Source organism: Octodon degus, unplaced genomic scaffold, assembly GCF_000260255.1.
Source record: "Octodon degus isolate 3935 unplaced genomic scaffold, OctDeg1.0 scaffold00112, whole genome shotgun sequence".
NCBI classification, from domain to species: domain Eukaryota; kingdom Metazoa; phylum Chordata; class Mammalia; order Rodentia; family Octodontidae; genus Octodon; species Octodon degus.
Genome location: NW_004524688.1, coordinates 5,469,335 through 5,484,341, shown reverse-complemented (window position 1 = coordinate 5,484,341; position 15,007 = coordinate 5,469,335). Strand labels below are relative to the sequence as shown.

Here is a 15,007-nt window from a genome sequence, read left to right as displayed (position 1 = left end):
GGGGAAGCGCTTATTCCACTGAGCCATCTCCCCAGCCCCTAAAATACTTTTTAAAAAAATTTTATTTTTGTTGTTGATATGGAGCATTACTACACAGTTCTGACTCACAGTGATTCTCCTGCCTCAGCCTCCCCAGTGCTGGGATTACAGGTGTGTGCCACCACACCTGGTTTCAGTGCCAGAATAGCATGCCCAGCACTTTGTGGTCAGCACAGCACTCAGGTGTTCTGGGGCCAGTATGGCATACGGTACCAGTGATTGAACTTGGACCTTGCGCTTGCCACGCTTAGACCACCAAGCTATCTTCCCAGCTCTAAAATACTTGTTAAAAATACACTCCTGGGCCTGGGACTGGATTCAAAATCAGCAACTCAAAGAGTGTGAGTCTGGAGTGTTTTAGCTTCTCCAGCTATTTTTGTGATCAAACTAGTTTGGAAAATATTGGTGAAGTAAACTCTGTCTGTACTTAAAGAGGTAAACTTTAATTATTTAGACATTGTTTGTCTAGATGATTATATCTCTTGATGCTCTGGATAGGCTGAGACTTAAGTGCTAAGGCTGACCCATGGGCTGGTCACCATTCTCATCTATGCTGGGCTCCACTTCCAGGAGGGTTTTGACATGATGGGGAGAGGACAGGATCAGCATGACCACTGGCACCTAAAAGGTGTGGGGTTAGAGGTATAAGGGACACAGGAAGTGATGCATTATAGAGGGCAGTCCAGCCTGTAACACTTTCACCATAAAGGTATCACTGGAATGGGGAACACAGAGCAGAGAAAGCCCAGGAGCTGAGGAAACCAAGGTGGTGTCCAAGTACTATGTGTTCCCTCCTCAGGTTCACATATTGAAGCTCTAACTCTCTATATCAAAGCATTTCGGCATGAGGCCTTATAAGTATGGGTAAGTGAGATCATAAGGGTGGGGCCTTGCTCTGTAGGACCAGTGACCTTATGAGAGGCAGACACTAGGTATACATACAGAGGAGAGGCCAAGGGAGGATAGAGGAAGGAGGAGGTATCTGCAAGCCAAGGCCAGAGGCCATGAGAAACCAGCCCAGAGGCAGCATCCTGATCCCAGATATCTCACTGCAGACCTAAGAAAAGAAGTGTATATGTTCAGCCCCAGCCTGTGGCACTTAGTTATGGCAGCTGGAGCTGAGACACCCTAATGGCAGAGAACCTCCCAAGGAACAGTAGAGAAGTTGTGCAGGATGGGGATGGGTGGACTGAGGGATGTACCTCACATCCACACATGTTGCTACCTTTCTGTTAACTAGCCCAGCCCATGGCCACTTCAGGTAACCAGATCACACATTACTACAGCAAATGCTAGCCTACAACCCACAAGCTGGGTGGGAGCATGCGGAAGGCCTAGGGTCAGTGTGCTTCATGGAGGCATTTCCAGGCCACTGGTTCAGACAACTTGCTATCTTCTGGTTTGTTTGGGATTATAGCCCTCTGACTTTGTTCATGGCGACTTATCTGGTCAGACATCTTACGTATGGTATCTGAGAAGCCCCAGAATTCACTCACTGGGTCTCATCTCTTGCCCTGATGGGAAGGGAGGAAATTCCACTAAATCCCATTAAATGTGTCTTAAAGGGGCTCAGGGGATCCCGTGTGTTCCCATACTAAGTCACCACAAAGAATGGGCAGCTTAGTATTTGTACAGGGTGACATGCTGTGCACTACCTCATGGCTGCTGGTCACTGTGGTTGCCACCAAAGCAGTTATGCTCAGGCCATCCAGTGAGGCCTTCTGAGTGTGCAGCCTTCAGAGCCAGGTTTCTAGAGGAAGGAGGCCAACTCAGCGCTGGGAACCCCTGCTGCTAAGGCCTTGGCAAGTTACTTGATTTCACCCTGACTTCACCCCATGCCTCCTTCTGATCTCTAGGACAGTTCCTTACTGGTTTTCTGGTCCACTTCCCCAGAGAAGCACCCAGGCCACTTGACACTCTAGGCCTGCCCTGCAACATCCCTCTCTGTAGCTTTCTCTCTGGCTCAGGCTCCCTGCTTCCAGGCTGTCCTCCTGGCAGTGCCTACTGAAACTGTGCCTACTCACTGGCCTCCAATCTGGCACCTCTCATTGCAGGCTCTACATGCTTCTCCTCTACTCTGTGAATGCCTCAGTAGACAGCAAGAGGGATCAAATAGACCCTGCAAGGCATCTCCCATCTTCCCCAGGAAGGCTAAGGCTGTCTGCTGCAAGCCCTGAGCCTAGCCTAAAGGGCTACAGCAGTGTAGATAGAACAAACAGTCTGCCCACTGGAGGTGGTCTGGGCCTCACTGCTTGCAGGGCCCTATATACTGACACTCACAACCAGTCCAGAGCCTGGCCACACAAGCATGGAGTGTGCATGCACTGAGAGGAGCCAGCTGTGCAGAGAGGAACCAGATGTGGATCAACAGCCACCCACACAGGAAGACATTCATGTTTAACTTTTTATCACTGTGACAAAACACCTACAAATAAGCTTAAAGGAGGGCAGATATACTTTGCCCCATGGTGCCATTTGCTGGAACAAATGCTCCTAGGCCTATGGTGAGGCAGAACATTATGGTAGAAGGGCTTGGTGGACCAAAGCTGCTCACCTTAGGGAGGCTGGGAAACAGACACAAGGGGGTTTCAGTATAAGATATAAATTTCCAAGGAACATACTTCCTTCAGTAGGCCCTGAGGCTTATTACCCTATAATACCATCAGCTGTGAATCAATGAATTAATCCACTGATGAGATCAGAACCCTGATCCAATCATCTTTCCAAGGGCTCCACTTCTGAACACTGCTACACTAGGGGCTGGCCTGCACCCCATGGGCTTTGCAGGAGATGTAAGACACACACCACAGCACTGTTGTCATGTCTGGATTATCTCACATAGCATAATATCCACAAGGTTCATATGTGTTGTAACATACTGCAGAATTTCCTTTCTTTCTGAGATTGAATAACATTCCTTTGTGTGCTGCAACACTTGAGATAGGATTTGTCCCCTGAGTCCACATGTTGGAAGTCTGGTCCCCAGTGTGGTGATGATGAGAGGTAGTCAGATCTTCAAGGAAGCATATGATGTTGTTCTCATAGGAGCTGTTTAGTTCTCATGAGAGGGGTCTTATGAAAAGCAAGCCTGGCCTCTACCTACTGTCTTCCTGTCTTACACTATGCTTTCCCTCTTTGATGCTATCCCATCATGATGGAACACTTCAGGCCTCACCAGAGCCAGTGTCAAGCTGTTTAGATGATCAGCCTCCAAAACAGAGCAAAGGGAACCTCTTTTCTTTGTAAATTATCTAGTTTCAAGTGTTGTATTTTAGCACTGAAAAACAGACTAATACATATGCATACACCACATTTTCTTTCTCCCTTCATCTGCAGAGGGACCCTTTGTTTGGCTTCTACCTTTGAGCTATTATGAAAAATGATGGCATGAAAATAAGTGGATAAATCTCTTCTAGACCCTTCTTTCAATTCTTCAGGGTAGTACACTAAAGGGGAAGTGCTACAGCATGCAATAACTCCAATTTTTTGAGGCACCAACACAGTGTTTCTCATAGAGGCTGCACCTTTTTATATCCCTGGAAACAGTGAACGTGCATTCTAATTTTTGCACATCTTTGCCAACTCTTATTATTTATTGATTGGCTGACTGGCAGTAGTTAGTTATGCTAAAGACTGAGGCAGCATCTTGCTGTGACTTGGCTTTGAATTTCCTTAGTGACAATAGATGCTGAGCAACTTCTCATGAGCTTACTGGACACTAGCGGATCTTTGGAGCATAGTTATGAGTCGCTTATAGATGGTGGACAGAAAACCCTTATCAGACAGAAACCAAAATCTTGGATTGTACTTGTTCCGTAAGTGTTCTGCATGATGAGCAAACATTTCTAACAAATTTTAATTTGATAAACAAGAACTGTCTTGCAATATGAGAAGTATGAGACACCAAATATCATATGATCATAACAGAGTTAATGGTTCTTTTCTGTTTTTCACCATGGCATTGTGGGTGATTGTCTCTCAATAGCAAGAGGTTATGAAGATCTCATTTGCAGAGGATGAAGACAAACAGATGGAAGAATCCTTGGATAAGAGAGGTATACAATGTGGGAAAAAGTGCAAAGTTTTGTAGAGAAGCAACACCCAAATAAGGCTACAGCAGTGCATGTAATCTGTTTAACAACAATGCAATGTAACATTTCTGAAAATCCTCAAAAGGAGGCAAAAGCAAGAGTCATTGGACAAGTTCCTTGTTACAGTTGCACAAGAAAAAAGATCCCACCAAGGCTGGAGATGTGACAGTGAAAGTTATCCTACACAGTAACCCTCCTTTCTCCTCTCCCTCACACCAGCCAGGAGGGTACTCAAATATAAGTGCAAGCTAATTTGTTTACTTTTCTTGATAGCTTGTATTTTCTTTCATTATTTTATATTATATTATATACTATAATCATTTTATATGAATATTTCAGGATATTAGAATGAATCATCTGAATTACCATTATTTCTTAAGGGGAAATTCTCTTTGATATGTAAGTACTTTCAATTACAAGAATGTTTTCAGAATGAATTATGCTCACTAATCAACATTTCACTTATGATTTACAAATATTTTCTCCCATTTTGTAGACTGTCTTTTCAATCCACTGACTGTGTTCTTAGATGCAGAGAAGTTTTAATTTTTTTTTTAACTTACACCAACTGCTTTTTATTATTGAGTTTTGGATACCTCTCACAGATGGTTAAAAAAAAAAAACAACTTTACAACCATTGCTAATGTAATTTTCCTATTGTTCCTAGTCAGCTTCAAACCCACTGTGTGCAAAGCCCATTTTTCCATGCATCTAAGTGACAGATACAGGCTATTATGCAGGTGCAGCCAAACACAAAGCTTCAGGGCAAATTGTACGAATACAATGTGGGGTTTGAATTTAAAATAGGAAACATAAAATCAGGCTGGAGAGATAGCTCAGTGGCATAAGTGTCTGCCTGGCAAGCACAAGGTCCTGAGTTCAATCCCCAGTACCACACACGAAAGAAAGAAAGAAAGAAAGTCAGTCAGTCAGTCAGTCAGTCAGTCAGTCAGTCAGTCAACACAAAACTGATAAAAAGCACAGATACCAGGACTGAAACTGTCTTGTTTAAAGTGCTTTATTCTGCTACAGAACAGTCAAAATGAAGAAGTAAAGGTTTGTGGTTAGTTTAAATTATACACTCTGTAAGATACTATAACAATTTTAAAAGTTACAGAGACCAACAGATGTCTATAAGTTCATCTGGATCAATCACACTCCAGCTGGATCACTGAGAACAAATCAGGCAAATGTGGAAAGAAAATCCACCTGTGCAATTTGTCTTCAGTTTACTGATGTGCCTGCTGCACCCCAGGCCCATGATGGCTGCTGCTTTCTTCATCAAAGCTATCGTTATAGGCTTCCCGCCCCTGACCACCTCCTGAGCCTCAGGTACTATCAAATTCCTGGAGTCTACCTCCTAGTTTCTCCAATTATGTTAGGAACTTCTGGTCTAGATGGAAGAAGATCTTATAGTTCAGAAAGTTTATCAAGGTTGATCCAGTTGTTTTCTGGGAACTACAAATCAAACTTTATGCAAAGATCACCTTTTTCAGAGTATGATACTGTGGCATTCCTGCACCCTGGACTACATGAACACATCCTGGTTCAATTACTTTGCCAGGGGGGTAAAGATATCACCACAACCTGACATGTAGCAAAGTGCTTGAAAGTGAACTGAAATCCACACAGAGCTTCAACAAGTCCTATCTTATATGTCATGTGCAAATCATTCTCATCTGTCTGGAACATCTCATGTTCTTTCTCCTGCAACAAAAGAACAATGTCTCCTGGTTCCAGTCCTAGGGCTTGGGTCTGCCTCCCCAGTAAATGTAATTCTCTGTCCATGTTTCATGCCTTTGTCTACATGAACTTCAAGAATCTTCACTTCTTTAATCACCTTCTTCCCTTCACATTTTTCCCAGTGGTCCTTTTCACTAATTACTTCTCCTTCTCCATTACAATCAGAACACACAGACTGCATCTGCGGCACCATTCCCAGAGCCAATTTCCTGATCATGATGTGTATACCTGGACCCTGACAAGCACTACACTTCTGGAGAGCTCCAGATTTTCCTTCTGACCACTGCTTGCACTACAGAGCACACTCTTGCTAAGTTGTAGTTTGCTTTTGCCATTATACAGATCTTCTAAGGATACTCTGAGTGGATGCATCATGTTTTCTCCTCTTCTGCCATTTTGGCTTCTACTGATTGCCCATGAAGCCGAATAAACCTCCACTAAAAATGTGAGAGAAAATATCATTCATGCCACCACCTCCACCACTGCCTTCTCAAAGACCTTGCTCTCCGTATCTGTCATATAACTCGTGCTTTTCTGGATTTGATAGTACTTCCTATGCAAAACTTATTTCTTCAAATTTGTCTCCAGCATTTGGATTCCTGTCAGGATGATATTCCTTGGCTAACTTCTTGTATGCCTTCTTCAGCTTGTTCTCACTGGCACAGGGCAAGATACCCAGGATATCATACAGCTTCGTGTCAGCGATGTTCGTCATGGTGGCCTGCAGGGTAGTGCTCTGAGAGGAAAGCGGCGGCAGCGCACTCTTAAATGTTGATATATTCTAATTTATCTATTTTTTTTTCTTTTGTTTCCTATGCTTTTGGCAAAAATCATAGCCAAGAAATCATTTCCACATGGAACATTGTAAAGTGTTTATGTTTTCTTTTAAGAGTGTTATAGTTTTTAATGTTAAGTTTAGGTCTTTGAGTCACTGTAATTTTTTGTGTACAGGAAAATACGGGCACAGCTGTGCTCTGTTTATGGCCAGAAGACTTTTTGAATAGAGATCTGAATTAATCTTATTTTTCCTTCCTTTACTTCAAACCAATTCTGATATTTCACAGTGATGTTGTATGTATGCTGGCATGATGGCAGAAGAGAGTGCTGTTCTGAATGACTGCTGCTGTGACCCGGTTGGTCTGGGGAGGCACAGGAAGGGCAGGCTTCACTGGGTAGGCAGGAGGAGATAAGAACCCCACCAGCAGGCAGGTGATGCCGCATAAGCTCAAGAGCAGGGATGCAGTGTCCTGGTGGCTTCTGACCTGCACAGTGCAACCAGGACACTCTCATGGTAGCCAGTGTGTTGTGACTCAGCTTGGTTGCCTTGGAGGTACCCTCAGTGGAGATGAACGCTACCTTCTTCTGCAGCTCACCATTTTCATCACAATTTGGTGTTTCCAACTGGTCTTCCAGTTTGGCTTCCATGCTTCTGTGAATTCCTTCCCAAAGGTCAACAGTGTCAAAGACACATCATCCAGGATATGCCTAGAGGGTGCTGCTAACTCGGTAAGGCCATCACTCACCTGGTGCGCAGTTCTCCTGCACCAAAGTGAACCACCATTGAGGGAAAGGTCTCCTGGTGACAGGCAGTGGTGCATATTCACCACAATCTTCTCTGGTGCTGAAAAAGATGCAACGAAGCTGCTAGCCATGGGCTGGAAAAGGACATGCAGTGAGATGCTATGCTCAGCCCTCTGCTGCTGTGATGATCTACACATTATGTGTTTGAGAGCAGCAATCAGAAATAACTGGTTTCTGTACCCAAGGGGGAAAGCACTGCTTTTCGCCCCACAGTGCTGAAAATGACAGTTCTGTGGCAGCATCCACATTCTATAAGACAGAGTAACCACCCCTTCTGAGCTTGCTGTGTCTCCTGCTGGACTCCCTTACCTGCTTCCCCCGGGCCCAACATGAACTCCCCAGTCAGGTGCACCATACCTTTTATTTTTTTTGTAGAAAATGATAAGCTGATTTCACATAATATGGAAAAGCAAGGAACAAAGAACAAGTTTGGACAACTCCAAATTACTACTAATTGTAGTATTAACCAATTACAGGAATTACAATTAAAAAAGAGTAATAAAGTTTACAAATGTGAACAGATCAACAGGAGAAAGGACAGTCTTGATAAACCAACATAGCTATGGGTACTAAAGACAGAAAGGCCTGTCTTTCATCAATGTCTGTCTCAACTGGATATCCACAGGCAAAACCCTGAAAATGTATCCTCCAAATTGTTCTGTATAAGGCCTAATCCCTGATTTGACAGCATCTGAAGTGGCTGACCAGATTGGATGAAGGCAGGGTGATGAAATGCCCACGGTGGGCTCAACCTCTGACTCTCCTCTGCCATGTGAGGACTTGGGTGACGAAGTGGCCATCTGCAAGTCCAGAAGAGGGGCTGGGCAGGAAGGAAGCGCTGCCAGTCCCTGATCTTAGACTTCCCGACCTCCAGAACTGAGATGAACTGCTCTTGTTTAAGCCACTTGGTACATGGATTTTGTTATGACAACTTGAGTTGGGTAAGGCGGTAACTCAGGCCATATGCCAAAATTAACTAAGCAAGGAAAACCTAAAACATACAATTTTCAGGAGAAAACATTATCACTTTGCTCAGCTGAAGATTTCTTAGATTTGACCCCAAAAGCACAACCCATGGAAGAGGTTGAATTTCATCAAAAATTAAAACTTTTCTGAATAAAACGGCAAAATGGTATCAGACACAGATGCAGAAAAATATTTTTAAAGTCCATATCTGATAAGGATCTGTATCCACAATACATAAATGTTAAAAATTCAAAAGAATATAAACAACAAAATAATAGACAAAGATTTGAATAGTTTATCAAAGAGATATGAGTAGTAAAATAACCCATAAGAGCCTATTAATCAATAGGGAAGTGAAAAGTAAAGCCACAGTGAGTTACTGCTACATATCCATTACACACATTTTTCTTTGTAACTTTTTGTATTATTCAAACAGAGATATGAGTAGTCTAGGGGTTCCCTCCTCACTTGGCACCCTATGATAGTCACGCTAACTAACAAAGGGAAATTCACTTTTTCATTAAAAAATGTCAAAACAAAACAAAAAAATTCTGTACACATAAAATCTAACTACCAGGGCATAATTCTAAGCCCACACTGAGTCACTGGCTTTTTGGCCTCCCAAGAACATCCTCACTGCTGGCTCAGACTACCCACAGCCATGAGCATGCTCTGCCAGGAGTGCAGCACCATACCACAGCACACAGCCATGGCAGGAAGAGTTGCACTGCGCTACAATCTGTACGGGAAGAGCTGTCCTCTCACAAGGAAACAATAGTTTTCTACTGGGGAGGCCAGACACCCCACAGGGACACTAAGCCTTCAGACACTAGCAGATCTGAAACAGTGGTGCTGGCTGTCCCTATGTGTAGTCTTAAGCTGGCATGTCCACTGCCACATCCACTTTCTGCCTGTGGCCTCATCCATCCTGTACCTGTTGCCATGTCTATTCTCTGCTCTCTTCCATGTTTACTCTATGTCCACTCTGAAGCCACCCTGCTGTCAATGCTGTGCATGGCCAGCCTGGCTTCACAAACATGTCAAGGGCACACTGCAGAAACTGAAAAGTCTTTGGAGTCCAAGCTCGCTGGCATCCTAGGAGGGAACAGGCATCACCTAAACCACAAATCTCTATGGGGCCAGACATACTGTGTAGTCACCGACATGTGGACACAGAGAAGGCACAGACAGTGTCCACCAGCACATACTCAGGCCTGGGGCAAGATATAGCCCAGGCACTAATAAGCAGTTTCTCTAATAAAGATGAACAGCAACCAACTCACCCATGGCCACCTGCATCAAGAACAAACACCTGGGGGCCATCACCTGTTAAAACTACCCACATCATGGACCAGCAGCCACAGCTGCCACCCACACAACCATTGCAATGAGGACAAACAGCGATGGCTGTCACCCATAGAGCCAGCCACCTGCATCAAGGACACACAGCCATCACCTGTGTCAGGAGCTGGTCTGGCACCAGCTGGTTGATCCAACGTGTGTATCGTGCAGTGGAGTCCGGGGGATCCCTTCTCACTTGGCACCCTATGATCTGTGAAAACAATAGACAGAGCTTAGGTACCTTTGCAAGAGGTGTGGCACCCCTATGTGTGTCTGAGGCCGTGTGGAGCACATGTATCCAGACAGAGCCTAACTAAAGTCTCTGGGCTCTGAGCTGAAGTGGGCAAAGCCCCAAGTGAAGGAGAAGAATGTGCCTAAGTCCATAAAGGGTTCAACTCAGGAGGCACCATCTACATCTACATGGATGCCTAGACTGCAGGACCACATTCCCAGAAAACAGCCCCATCTCAGCACACATCTTGGCCCTGTCACTCCTTGTCTCCAGCGACACCTGACGTGGCACCACACATGCTCCCAGGCTTCCTATCACCTTCCACTCTCAATCCTAGTCCTGATCCCCCTGGCCTCAAAAACAGCCCTCTCAATATCCCTCCCCCAGCTATTTGCCTCTGTCCAACCCTGGATGCCGACACCCCATAATCTAGATAAACTGCCTGTGGTCCCTGCAAAGTTCAGCATCTCTAAGACCAGTAGGAGGGCCCCTCAGGCCTTTAGAGACCTAAGCAGAGCTAATCCCCATGTAGATACCAGGATCTCCTCAGACACTAGCAGAGGATTTGAACTGCAGGAAGGCCTCCTCATAGTAGAGGAGCTCAAGCTCCCCTGCCTCTAGCATTAACATTAGCTCAGGTCAGGCCGCTGGTTTGAAACAAACTATCTTACATAGATGGAGACCCTCCTTGTAGGGCAGGTGGAGGTGGAGGGAATACAGTACCCAGCCAGTGGTGGGGCCTTCCTCAAAGGCTGGGTGAAGATTCTAAGAGACTAAGGATAGAAAGGACAGAGAAAAGATGGCTCTGCATTTCAGAAACTTCATCCTTCCTCACTGTGAAATCGAGCTGAGTGTGATTCATGAAAGAAGTTCATCCACCTTCTCACCTGTGCTTCAGGGCCAGTGGCTCCTGCCTATTCCTGTTACTGGTACTGGCCCCAGTCCCCTGACAATAGGCCACTCACTTGCACTTTGGGAGGGGATTTAGTGGAGGTTTACCACCAGCCCCCAATTCTCCATCTGTCCACAGGCCACAGGACAGGACTGATGCAGCACCGTACCTCCCCACAGTATGGTCCACATCTGTGGGATGCTGTCACCTTGTCTTCACTCCAACTGACCTTTGTATTCCCCAAGTGGAACACCCCATCACATAGCCCCTGCTCCATGCTTCTGCTTGGGGGACCCAATGGGAAAGTCTTTCTGGCTACCTCAGGGCCCCACAGAGCAAATACAGACTCCTCCAATTCCATCCTACCCATCTAGAACTGACCTCTGCTCTGTATTTTCAGGAAATGAGTGATACATGGGAATAAATGTTACACATGGCATGGCATAATGACACTGAGATCTAAAACCCTAAAGATTCTGCTGTGATTTATACACATCTCTACAATTTATAAAAGCTACCATCAAGAGTCTTTCTTCCCTTATTAAATGGTTTTCTTGAAAATGGCCTTGAGGAATAATGACCAAGTATGAGCAGAAAGCCAGGATTCATTTCATTCTTCCCGAACAAAGTACAAACATAACTGACAAACTACCAACCAGCATATTAGGGCTTTGCAGGTCACAATTTAAAACCAGAACCATAGTAACAACTTTTCCAGGCTGGCCTAGTGTGTTGGTGCAGTCATACCATTAAGACATTTTGAAGGCCAGGAGCACAAAGAACAAAGATGCTCCACCTACTCTGCAGTTTGGAGGTCATGTGCTACAAGGTTCTCCACGCAGAGCAGATGCAGCATCCAAAGGATTAATGAGGTCAGCAAAAAAAGTCACAGGCTAGGCTTTATCTCTAAAGACAGACATCAGGGCTATCTGAAATATGATCAAGGCACCCTGACCATTTGCATTTGCTCCAAGTCCTTGTGCTTTTCTAAACATCACTGTGCATCTGGACAGATGCTACAGATAACTGCAAGAAGGGCTGATCTGCTATGTCAGGATGGAAATGGAAGCATCACTCTCTAACATCAATATTTGTGCCAAGATTATTCACAAGTATGATACATTTAGACACTCAGAAGCTGCCATTTGCAGCCATAAAAAAAATCTCTGTGGGTGAAAGACATTGTATCTATGTACAGATAGGACACTGGCCGAGTTACAAGGTGGGCCTGGCCAGGGTCTGCAGCCTTTAACTCTCTGGCTGACACAACCATCAGCATGGGCTACACAAATGGTCAGGCAATAGACCGCAGGTGAATGTGGCTGTCAGGATGGGCGAGAACATGGAGGTGTGCTTCTGGAAATTTCCTGGCAGTAAGAACAATCTAAATCCCAGAAAGCAGGTGTATTTCTTGATATCACGCTATTCCTTTCTTTTGACCTCCATGCAATATTACCACACCCATCAGAGCCACAGCAAGAAGCTCTTGGAAATCCCTGATTCTGTCTTCCCTCATATTAACTGACAGAAATCCATACAATAGGACTTGTTTCCACTTTTTTTTTCTCTTCCCAAAAATGGCCCAGACCCCCATTCTGAAAAGAAAAAGGTTCTGCATGCTCATCTCTTCTTATGAGACTGAGAACTCTCTGGAGCTGGGGTAGAAATCCCTTAGTCATCAGTGATGTGATGTGGGCCAGCCCCAGGGGTGGGGAATGCTATTGCCTGGTACAGATGTGTTCCAGTGGTCTCATAGTGGCATCTGCTGTTGCAACACTGTGGGGTATTTTCTAACATCTTTCCCAACCAAAAAGGGGGGAGAAATGATATACTCCATGCCCATAAACTTTAAAAAAAGCAACTTCTGGAGCCTGTGGTCACTGACTGCTATGAATACATGTATTTACACATACTTGCAGTTCTTAAACTTGTTGGGTACAAGAGCCTTTCCAGAATCTTCTGAAAGCTGTAGCATTTTTCTACCCTCCCTGAAAGGTGCCCCGGCTGAAGTCCCCCAGCCAACCTGGGATCTGTCCTCCAAACTCCACACCTATGACAGGAACAGCTGCTTAGATTCCCCATGCTCCTGACCTGTAATTCTCTGTACTTCCTGTCTGCTTCCACACTCTCTGCACACACCACTGCCTACCGTACTTCAGGCTGCTATACCTGGGCCAGCCCACACTTCCATCCTACAATCCTGTGCTCAGGTGACCAAGGCCTCTCACAGAAAAGCTAAGCACCTACCTGTGTGCTGAAGGAGGGGCCAGAATCAGAGGCAGCATTGAGGGCCTGGTATGGGTTGGTAAGGGAAGGACAAAGCAGGAGGCCTGAGAGGCCATGCAGTGAGCTGGCCACAACCCCCTTGGCTGGCACCACCTGGAGATCCACAAAACAGCTGCAGGGCTGAAGGGCCTCCAGGTACAGCCAAGGAGAGGATCCTATCTTCCTACAGCATCCTCTAAGGATGTGTTTGTGTTAATAACATTTAAACTTAAACAGTATAAGTAATTCCAAATCAAGAAATAAGGTGTTCAGCCTCTAGCTAGGCCTAATGCCACAGGCCTATGATCCCACTCTGGGATCCTGAGGTAGGATGATCCCAAGTTCAAGGCCAGCTTAAGCAACTTAATGCTTTAGCAAGACTCTGCCTTAGAAATTTAAAAAAGTGTGGGGGGCCCTGGTTCAATACCAAAAACAAACATCCCACTTAGCCCAAACACTCTCCCCTGACAATTTCCAGGAGGCCAGAGCCTGTCCTGGGTCAGCAGCTGCATGGGAAAGGATACATTGAAGCATTAAATATCTGAAACTTAAGAGGCCTAGGACAAAAAAGGTGTGAGGACCAAGGCTGAAATGGCCTCCAGGAGATCGAGGTACCAGGCAATGCTAAGACCTGAAGATGAGTGGGAGGAGTGCAGCTCTGAACAAGGAGGTAGGAGCTGGCTCTGAGTGAGAGTGTACCACAGCCCTCAGATGCCTTCACGTCAAGGACTTAGGTGCTGGGGCCAGGGATGCAGCTTAGTGGCACAGCACTTGCCTGGCAAGTGCAAGGCCCTGAATTCAGTTTCCTGCACCAAAAAAACAAACAAACAAAAAACCCAGCTGTTACTCAGCCAACCCTTCCACATCCATTTTTAAGTGACAGCTCCTGTCTAAAATGAAAAGCATGCTTTTCTTGAAGGAAGACCTCTCAGTGCTTAAAGAGCTGCCCCGCCAAATCCCTCCCTGTACACACATTCTTTTACCCTAAGGAAATCCACTTCAAGAAGCAAATTGCATTTCAGGAAGATGGTTGTGGCCCAGAGGGTGTGGTACTTACGCTGGTTGGGTGCTGCTCAGCAGCCTGATGTTGCAGCCTCACTCTCTGTGGCATCATCACATCATCCTATAGAAAAAGCACATGTTAAACTCACATAGAGCAACTCCAGCCGGCAGTAAGGAGGAGGTGAGCAGCCCAGCAACACAGGAGAGGGCTGGCAAGATAGCTCAGCTGTCTAAAGTGCCTGCTTGGGCAAGCACGGGAAAACGTGCTTCGATCACCAGCACCACATGGCACGCTGGCCCTGCCCCCAGGGCAGGCTGAGCAGCCACAAATAAATAAATAAAATAAAAAATAGAGTATAACACAGGAGATCCTCTGGTCACCAGGGAAAGAACCTGTCCCATAATGGCCAGAAAACATTCTGACAATTCCCATGTGACTGCAGAGGTAGAGCAACAAGGACACTCCTGTACACTCACGGGAGGGCACTAGCGCTCTGAGAGTCAGCATGCGGCATCCAGAAAAGATGGGCTCACAGTTTCACCACTGTGTAGACAAAGCCCTACCTAAGTAAGACATGCAGGAATGTTCACGGGGCACTACTAGAGCAGAATACTTTAAGGCTTATAAATCCAAACCCAAAACAAGGCTTACACTTTTCTGTGCATCACACACAATACTACTTTCAATATCCATTTGGTGTTTAACTAAATTTTGGCTGTTCACAACATCAATAAACTGCACAGACCTAACAGTGTATGAAATGCCAAGAAACAAGAACACACAAAAATTATGGGAAAAAAAAGATTTACAGAGCAAAACAAAAAAAAAATCATAAATTGCTCTTAAAAAAAAAA

General features: G+C 45.2%; 1 protein-coding gene across 1 annotated transcript in view; it reads right to left on the bottom strand.

The window, feature by feature from the left end:
• B3gntl1 (UDP-GlcNAc:betaGal beta-1,3-N-acetylglucosaminyltransferase like 1) overlaps nucleotides 1-15,007 on the bottom strand; it is a 147,278-nt gene that overhangs the window by 69,483 nt on the left and 62,788 nt on the right. The window contains exons 5-6 of the mRNA XM_004639446.2: nucleotides 14,208-14,273; nucleotides 9,877-9,972 (exon numbers count right to left, since the gene is read on the bottom strand). Of these exons, the coding sequence (XP_004639503.1) occupies nucleotides 9,877-9,972; nucleotides 14,208-14,273 (162 nt within the window). The remainder of the gene's footprint in view (nucleotides 1-9,876; nucleotides 9,973-14,207; nucleotides 14,274-15,007) is intronic.